The 9,943-nt window shown below is 36.8% G+C and overlaps 1 protein-coding gene across 1 annotated transcript; it reads right to left on the minus strand.

The window, feature by feature from the left end:
- Positions 350-3,028, minus strand: LOC104761651 (heat shock protein 90-3-like). Its single transcript, XM_010484767.2, has 3 exons — positions 2,851-3,028; positions 2,403-2,544; positions 350-2,315 (listed from the first exon to the last, which is right to left on the minus strand). Exons 2-3 carry the CDS (start codon positions 2,413-2,415, stop codon positions 481-483), a joined length of 1,848 nt encoding a protein of 615 aa, XP_010483069.2. The 5' UTR covers positions 2,416-2,544; positions 2,851-3,028; the 3' UTR covers positions 350-480.

Here is a 9,943-nt window from a genome sequence, read left to right on the forward strand (position 1 = left end):
TTTTTTTTTTTTTTTTTTTTTTTCTTTTAGGGTTCAGTGAATTTGGTAGACATGGGGGAAGAAGAAGTACGCCGTCGTTCTCAACAATTGACTACAATCCTCCGGTTGAATGTATCGGTTTACATACGGTTTAATTCATTTTTTGATCAGAGAACAGGGGATATACATCGATGGAACCGTCCAACAATAAACCCTAATTAGTCCATTCATCCATATTAAGCAACTCTTGATTAGTTTTAGAATTCGTCGATTAGTATTACGGTCCATGTTTTAGGGGTTTAAAAGTACGCTATATGAAACCTACACTCCTACAGAATATATTCCCCCAAACCTATTAGGAATAGGCATATATATAAACATATGGGTAGAGAGGCCGTTTAGTAAAGTTTTCATACAAAAATAATTACTTTATATAATAATTTAGAGCTTGTAAAGAGAAACAAAAAAAAAAACCAAATAGTCTCATCACCGCTAATAGTTTTAGTCGACTTCCTCCATTTTGCTACCTTCCGCATCAGCATCATCTTCAAGAGGAGGCATCTCAGCATCGGCTTCGACGGTATCATCTTCATCAATGCTCAATCCAAGCTTCAACATCCTATGGATTCTGCTTCCAAAAGTGTTGGGCTCATCGAGGCTGAAACCTGAAGTGAGAAGAGCGGTCTCAAAGAGGAGAAGAACAAGATCCTTCACAGACTTGTCATTCTTGTCTGCGTCAGCTCTCTTTCTCAGCTCGTCCATGATGGAGTTCTCAGGGTTAATCTCCATCGTCTTCTTGCTGGACATGTAACCACCCATGCTGCTGTCCCTCAAAGCTTGAGCTTTCATGATCCTCTCCATGTTAGCTGTCCACCCATACTCGCCGGTTACAAGACAGCAAGGAGAGTCCACGACGCGGTCAGAAACGATAACCTTCTCCACCTTGTCTCCTAAAACGTCCTTGATCACTTTGCAGAGTCCCTCGAACTTCTCCTTGAGCTCTTCTTTCTTCTTCTTCTCATCTTCGGTCTCTTCCAGTTTCAGACCTTCCTTGGTTGCAGAGACAAGCTTCTTTCCCTCGAATTCCTTGAGCTGACCAATAGCGTACTCGTCGATCGCATCAACCATGTAAAGGACTTCATATCCCTTCTTCTTGAGCTTCTCGAGGAATGGAGAGTTCTCGACAGCCTTTTTGCTCTCACCAGTGATGTAGTAGATGTCGTTCTGTCCTTCCTTCATCCTTGTCACGTAATCCTTGAGACTGGTCAATTCATCACCGCTCTTGGTTGAGTGGTAACGGAGCAACTCAGCGATCTTGGTTCTGTTTTGAGAGTCCTCGTGGATACCGAGCTTCAGGTTCTTAGAGAAAGCCTCGTAGAACTTGTTGTAGTCCTCCTTGTTCTCAGCAATCTCAAAGAAGAGCTCAATGCACTTCTTCACAAGGTTCTTGCGGATGACCTTGAGGATCTTGTTCTGCTGCAACGTTTCTCTTGAGATGTTAAGAGGAAGATCTTCAGAGTCGACAATACCCTTGACGAATCCAAGGTACTCAGGAATGATGTCTTCACAGTTGTCCATGATGAAGACACGACGGACATAGAGCTTGATGTTGTTGGGCTTCTTCTTAGTGTCAAAGAGATCGAAAGGAGCTCTCTTGGGAACAAAGAGGATAGCTTTGAACTCAAGCTGTCCTTCAACAGAGAAGTGCTTGACAGCCAGATGCTCCTCCCAATCATTGCTCAGACTCTTGTAGAAAGCAGCGTATTCCTCCTTGTTGATTTCCTCTGGCTTCCTCATCCAAATAGGCTTCTGCTTGTTCACCAAATCCCACTCGTGAGAAACCTCCTTAATCTTCTTCTTTTTCTTCTCCTCCTTTTCCTTCTCCTCATCAACTTCCTCAACCTTGCCTTCCTCATCCTTCTTCTCTTCCTCCTCTTCATCATCAGAGATCTCCTTCTCAATGGTCTTCTCAACCCAGAGAGAGATTGGGTAGCTGATGAACTCAGAGTGCTTCTTGACCAAATCCTTGAGCCTGCGCTCCTCAATGTACTCCATTTGGTCTTCCTTGAGGTAAAGGGTCATCTTGGTACCTCTACCAAGAGGCTCACCAGAGGTGTCTTTGGTAACAGTGAAAGACCCACCAGCCTGAGACTCCCACACGTACTGCTCATCATCATTGTGTTTGGTTGTGACAACAACCTTGTCAGCAACCAAGTAAGCCGAGTAGAATCCAACACCAAACTGACCAATCATGCTAACATCAGCACCAGCAGCCAATGCCTCCATGAATTCCTTGGTACCAGATCTCGCAATCGTTCCAAGGTTGTTGACCAAATCTGTACAATACAACAGAGACACATAAGCAAACACAATACAACAAAACAATCACAGAGATTTCGAGTCAATACAAATCAATCACGTACCAGCCTTGGTCATCCCAACACCACTATCAATAATGGTCAAGGTGTTGTTAGTCTTGTCAGGAATGATGTGAATGAAGAGCTCAGGCTGGCCATCGAGCTTGCTCTTGTCCGTCAAGGACTCGAACCTAATCTTGTCCAAAGCCTGTTTTCACAATAGCGAAACAATTAAATCGTAAGAGACAAATTCCACAGAACATATACACAAATTAACCAAAAACAATCCTAATCTAACTATAGACTGCTTAACCTCATCGGTATAAACACTAACTAAACCTAATAAATTAACAGATTTGAATATAAACACTTGCCTCCACTTAAAATTAACAAACCAAATTCTCAAATCGACAAGAACACTAAACCCTAATGAAACCTAAATCTACAGATCGATCAACTAAATCAAGTCGGAGGAGATAAACATATAAAACATAGAGAGAGGGAGAGATCGTACATCGGAGGAGTTACTGATGAGTTCACGAAGGAAGATCTCCTTGTTGGACTAGAAGGTATTGATGATAAGCGAAAGCAACTGGTTAATCTCAGCTTGGAAGGCAAAGGTTTCCGCGTCCGCCATTATCACATATTTTTCTTCCCATCAACGATAATGGCGGACGCGGAAACCTTTGATGGAGCATTTAGTGGTTATTCTCGAACTTTTGTTTCGGTTTCTTGTTTAGTTCTTTTTATATTTTCGGGATTTCTTTTGTGTTATTATATTTTCGGTGTAATATTTTTTATCAACTCGGTGTTATGGATCAGTATTTTTCTAGCAGATTTCATTATTGATATTAGTAATTTAGTATCCTAATTGTGATAGCAGCTTTTAACAGTTTGCTAAACTTCTCGGACATCAAACCTTATTCTTAAATCGCACTGTTTTGTGAAGGTGTAGTAGATAAAATCGATAAATTTACTAGAAGTAAACTCCCAAACCTGTTGTACCAAAAAGCTCCATCAAGTGGACACTCTTCGTTACCTCATTCAAATAACAAACGTCATTAGTTTTGGGAATCTTTTTTTTTGAATCTTAGTTTTGGGAATCTTCCAACGTCAGTGGCCTCTTTATTCTCCATTGTCCTGGCCCAGAAAATGAAAAGACCAATCTCTGTGTAGCACTCATATAGTCCCCTGAGCTGTTCACATTCTCAGCTAGTTTCTCGAGGAGGTAACGGATGGCTTTACCCATGGTGCCTTTCATCAAAGTGACAGCTCTTAATCTCTTATCAACCTACATGATATGATCCATGTACTGTATCTCCTAGTTTTCGGATAGTTTTTGAATTTGATGATTTTATTTGGTTTAGGGTAAGAGGCGACATATGCCAACTAAATAAAAATAATACAGTAATTATGAATTATAGTAGAATAGAATAAAAATATGTCTGCACATATTAAAAAAAACTCAATCCTTTCAATTTTTGAAAATACTAGGTGAATACCCACGCTACGCCGCGGAATAGAATTTTAAACTCATATTGTTTGATATAAGTATGATTAGTTAAATTTTAAATGTTTTTAAAATTAGTATTTGCTCATTTTAGTAATTTTACTTATATTAATATTTTAAGATTTAAAAAATCATTCATATATTCTAATTCCAAGATCCATTTTTATAGATTTATAAGAAATTTAAGTCTAGATGACAAAACAATTGTCCAACCAGTCTCATTGCTTATAAGAAATTTAAGTCTCTGATATAACAACGATAAGTTGTCTATATAATTTATGGATAAATTATTTTCTAACAAAAAAATTATATATATAGCAAGCTATACCAGAAAATAAGCATTGTTGTGAAGTAGCATATATATCAAGTTAAACATACTTTTAAAAAATGTTGATAAGTTAGATTGTGACAAACTTATATACCAAATTTTCAAATATAAACCTTGGTAGGATGTAGCGAAGTTATTCATTTTTATTTTATTTTTTGAAGCTTTGTCAATCCAAACAAAACCTTCATATAAAAATTAAAAATGACAAAACTGTATATATATGGAATCATTTTGTCTCAAAACTATTTTCTAAATGACAAAAGAAAACAAAAATTACCTTCTTAATAAAGTACTCAACGTTAGTGTTCCACTCAGGTAATCAGGTTTATGCTCCTCTGTTCTCCACCGCGTTAGTACTAATATTCACACCTTCATCTTTTTTTGCTTATGCATACAGAGATTTTAATTTAACACAAACCTCTTTTTTTTTTCCAAAACTATTCCTCTCAACTCCCAAAAAAATAACTACCATGTAAAACCAAGAAGGCATCAATTGTGAGTTGTCTATATGAACCAAAAATCCATCTAAATTAGGGTGAGTTGTCTATTATGATTTCAATTTATAATATTGTGCAATTTACTTTGTTTTTTTTTTGAATGAATATAAAATATATTAGGGGAAAACCCTTGTTTAAATCTACGACATTTTTGTTTTTTACTCTAATTTGAGAAACTATTGAAAACAAAAATAAGAACAGAAGACCTAGGCAAGAAGAAAACATAGTATAACTTCCTAAAAACATGAGCTGAACCCGAGAATTTAACCCATCCTCCATGAACGTTGATTATGGTTTCCTGAGAGAAGAAATTCTATTTCAAACTGTCTGATCTTGCCATAATGAGTGTGACTTGAAAGACGTACCAAAGAATGAATTGCACTGAACTTGCAAACCATGAATCAATAAGCATAGGAAGGAACTGAAATCTTAAAGAAATTCTTTCGAAGAATTTCATGTGTGAGACTCCGCCATATTTGCTCTACCAGAATATTGTAAAGTAAACATACATCATTAAGTTTACTTTGCTTACCTTCGTACAACTAGTTCATGAAAAAGAATGTATAAATATGATTGAAGAGCAAAGTTAGAGCTGTAAATACAAAAAAAGGATATAAAAAATAACACAAAAGGTAGTCAAATCTTATGATTATGATTTTATATAAGAAGAACTCACGTTACAAACCATAATACACAAAATAAATTCATATTTTATAATATGGAGGATAATCATCAGATACCAAGATAGCGATTAAACTTGATGGATTGAAACCATCATATACAAATTAATAAGCAAACATAACCCAACCAAACTTGTTTTTTCTTAAAAAATCAGGATATACTCTCAATCGAAACTCAATACGCTAGAAACTATGATATGCTCAAATTAAACCCTAAAGCTACTCTCTCAAATTAAGAGGTCACTGTAATACTTAGGGGTCGAATTCCACAAGTACTCAAGTCTACACAATAAATTATAGAGTTTTATAATTAAGTTAAACAAGTTGATTTAAATTAAAAAGGCAATGCAAAATATTAAATAAAATTGTTGTAAATTCAGAAAATCAAAAAGCTAGGTCCAGAGAATTTCTCAGGAGATTACAAAATATTAAATCAATAATTAAATAGAAATCAAGCAATTAAAATCAGATCTAGAACTCTAAAAACTTTTGTAAAATAAATCAGTTCTCACTACAAATATTATCTAAATTTAAAACCAGAGAATCCAAATCTCTTTGCAAAATTCTAGATTAAAAATCAGCTTTAAAAACAAGTTTAGATTGTTCACAAAATTACTAAATCAAATCTCTTTGCAAGAAGTAATTTTGCTCATCAAAAGGTTTTATCAGGAAAATCAATTACATTCTCATATCAATCAATAATTCTAAGATCTAAATCCAGATGGCTAATCAAAGATCTAACATTAAGAACAACCTATGATGAAGATTTAGAAAGATAAAGAATCCTAAATAAACAGATCTAATAATTCATAAAATCCATGTGAAAAACCTTGAACCTAACAAGCAAACTACTCAGACATGTTTAATGAAGAACAAGGCATAATTCTGAATAACATGCAATAGATATTAAAAAGTAAAAGAGGGAGTTCAGGAATTCTTCTCTCGAAGGAGTTCAGATCTCTCTCCCAAAAGCTCTCAATATCTCTTCTCTCAAAAAGGTTGCAGAAAATAAAACTTGCTAGAATGAAACTTTCTAGAATAAAACTTTCTAGAATAAAACTTCAAGGTTTACAAAACCCAAAAACACTATATATATGTCCTAAAACACGTCAGGGTCCAATGATGCAAATATGGAAAACTTCGGGCAATTTTGTAAAACTTCCAATTTTGAAGTCTTTTGTCGGATCAGCTTGGTGTCGACCGATGCTCCATTGGTGTCGGTCGGTGCTCTTCATAGGATCAGACTCCAAATTGATTTCCTCCGATTAAATGCTCCAAAATCATCCAAATTACTCAATTTTGTTCCATCCGTGCCAAAATCCTATAAAACATGTAAAGACTCTCAAAGAACCTAAAAACACATCAAAAGACTCTAAAAGACTCCTTATACCATGGTTAAAAACCGTAAAAACCATGATATATCAACTCCCCCAGAATTAGCATTTGCTTGCCCTCAAGCAAAACATAAGCTTAGACCTGTGAAAGAGGTTTGAAAACACAGAAACTCATTTTCTCTCTAAGGTGTTGCCATGATCATCCAAACTATAATCCATATGCTTAGCAGACAAATCCAAATCAAACCACCATGTACTTCTCCGTTGACATTCGTAGCATCAAAAATTCAAACCAAATTCCACTACTTCCTCCATTAAGCCTTCATCGATGGGTCTTATCAATTTGATCAATGTCAAGAACCTTCTAGACTCATTCCAGTACTATACCATAACAAGCAATATATAACCTTTTACAACCCATGATATTTTTCCTCTCTCCCAGACTTATTCTATTATTATCCTCCTTTGAGCTTTGCTTTGCTGTTTTTTTTTTATTATTTTTTTTCTCAAAGTTGTAGGCGAATAATGGGGTTATCGGTAATTTACCTACCCCTCGCTTCCAAGTTTTGTATGATCATTTGACTCAAGAGTAGAATAATAAGGTCACAGGTAATTTACCTACCTTTCTAAACTGATCAAAATCATCTTATCTTTTATTCTCTTTTTTTTTCTTCTAAACAAAGCTCTCAAAAATAATCTTTTCAACTTAAATAAGGGAGAGGAGTACCATTTTCTTTTGAGAATCTTACTTGCAGGTATGAACAAGGAGTCAAGCTCTATGAACATCAGTCTCCTTGATGAGATAAAAGAAAAGTGCAGAATTTACCTCATGCTTTTATGAATTCCGTTGGAAATTTGGATGTCTTTTGTTTACTGGTCAGCCATTGGATTTTTCATTAGTCGGATTAGTGGATTCAATCTGCAGCATTAATCAACCAAGGCAATACACCTAAAAAGAAAATCATAGTCCCCAACACAATTTTGAAATATTTGACTCAATAAAAACAAAAATCGGTTTTGACATAATAAAAACAAAAACTATGTTAGTAGTTAGTACTAACCTCCCCGAGACTTAAACGACACTGTCCCCAGTGTTTTCAAGCGTAAGATTGGCAAAGAAAAATAAAATAAATATAAATCAAAATCAAAAGAAAAAGAAAAACCTACCAGTGGGTTGCCTCCCACTAATCACTTGTTTTCAGTCATTAGTTTGACTGTGGTGAAGCTCAGGCATCGGGTGGATCAGAACGTGGTAGTGAATGTCTCCCATAGCATGACCTCTTCATCTAAGGTGGTGTATAAGCAGTAGAAAAGTGAGGTCTACCAAGGACATGAGGAACATGACCAGGGCGGGATTTTGGGATGGGTTTGCTTCTTTTATGTCCTGCAAAATCATCAACAGAAAAAACAAGCACTCTACGATAATCTCGTGGCTTGGTTAACTGCAAAACAGTTTTTGTACCTTTGAAAGCCTTGTTGATGATAAGAGGGGGTTTGGGTGAAGAAGATGCATACCTTTTCCTTACCTGAGGACTATGGAGTGTGGAATGGGGAGGTTTCTGTTTGGAAACAGGTTTCTGACTAGGAGCAACTGTTTTGGACAAGTTCGGTCTCGGATGTGGAGGGGTGTCGACCGATGCTAATGTAGCATCGATCGATGCTAAGCCTGCAACTCGAGTAGCATAAACTTTCTCAACAGAAAAAGTTTGTCCATCAATAGTAGGAACTCTCCTCAGCTTATCCATCTCAAAGTTCAGACTCAAACCTCNATTCAATCTGCAGCATTAATCAACCAAGGCAATACACCTAAAAAGAAAATCATAGTCCCCAACACAATTTTGAAATATTTGACTCAATAAAAACAAAAATCGGTTTTGACATAATAAAAACAAAAACTATGTTAGTAGTTAGTACTAACCTCCCCGAGACTTAAACGACACTGTCCCCAGTGTTTTCAAGCGTAAGATTGGCAAAGAAAAATAAAATAAATATAAATCAAAATCAAAAGAAAAAGAAAAACCTACCAGTGGGTTGCCTCCCACTAATCACTTGTTTTCAGTCATTAGTTTGACTGTGGTGAAGCTCAGGCATCGGGTGGATCAGAACGTGGTAGTGAATGTCTCCCATAGCATGACCTCTTCATCTAAGGTGGTGTATAAGCAGTAGAAAAGTGAGGTCTACCAAGGACATGAGGAACATGACCAGGGCGGGATTTTGGGATGGGTTTGCTTCTTTTATGTCCTGCAAAATCATCAACAGAAAAAACAAGCACTCTACGATAATCTCGTGGCTTGGTTAACTGCAAAACAGTTTTTGTACCTTTGAAAGCCTTGTTGATGATAAGAGGGGGTTTGGGTGAAGAAGATGCATACCTTTTCCTTACCTGAGGACTATGGAGTGTGGAATGGGGAGGTTTCTGTTTGGAAACAGGTTTCTGACTAGGAGCAACTGTTTTGGACAAGTTCGGTCTCGGATGTGGAGGGGTGTCGACCGATGCTAATGTAGCATCGATCGATGCTAAGCCTGCAACTCGAGTAGCAGAAACTTTCTCAACAGAAAAAGTCTGTCCATCAATAGTAGGAACTCTCCTCAGCTTATCCATCTCAAAGTTCAGACTCAAACCTTCCACATTCAGTGTTATGTGTTCCTTCTGCACATCTATGATTGCACCAGCTGTTGCCAAGAAAGATCTTCCTAAGATGAGAGGATCACTAGGCTCTTATCATACTTCAGCACCACAAAGTCAGTGGGAATCATGAAGTTTCCAACCTTAATTGGAATATCCTATAAAACACCTTCAAANCAAAATCAAAAGAAAAAGAAAAACCTACCAGTGGGTTGCCTCCCACTAATCACTTGTTTTCAGTCATTAGTTTGACTGTGGTGAAGCTCAGGCATCGGGTGGATCAGAACGTGGTAGTGAATGTCTCCCATAGCATGACCTCTTCATCTAAGGTGGTGTATAAGCAGTAGAAAAGTGAGGTCTACCAAGGACATGAGGAACATGACCAGGGCGGGATTTTGGGATGGGTTTGCTTCTTTTATGTCCTGCAAAATCATCAACAGAAAAAACAAGCACTCTACGATAATCTCGTGGCTTGGTTAACTGCAAAACAGTTTTTGTACCTTTGAAAGCCTTGTTGATGATAAGAGGGGGTTTGGGTGAAGAAGATGCATACCTTTTCCTTACCTGAGGACTATGGAGTGTGGAATGGGGAGGTTTCTGTTTGGAAACAGGTTTCTGACTAGGAGCAACTG

The sequence above is a fragment of the Camelina sativa genome, chromosome 18 (assembly GCF_000633955.1).
Source record: "Camelina sativa cultivar DH55 chromosome 18, Cs, whole genome shotgun sequence".
Lineage (NCBI taxonomy): Eukaryota > Viridiplantae > Streptophyta > Magnoliopsida > Brassicales > Brassicaceae > Camelina > Camelina sativa.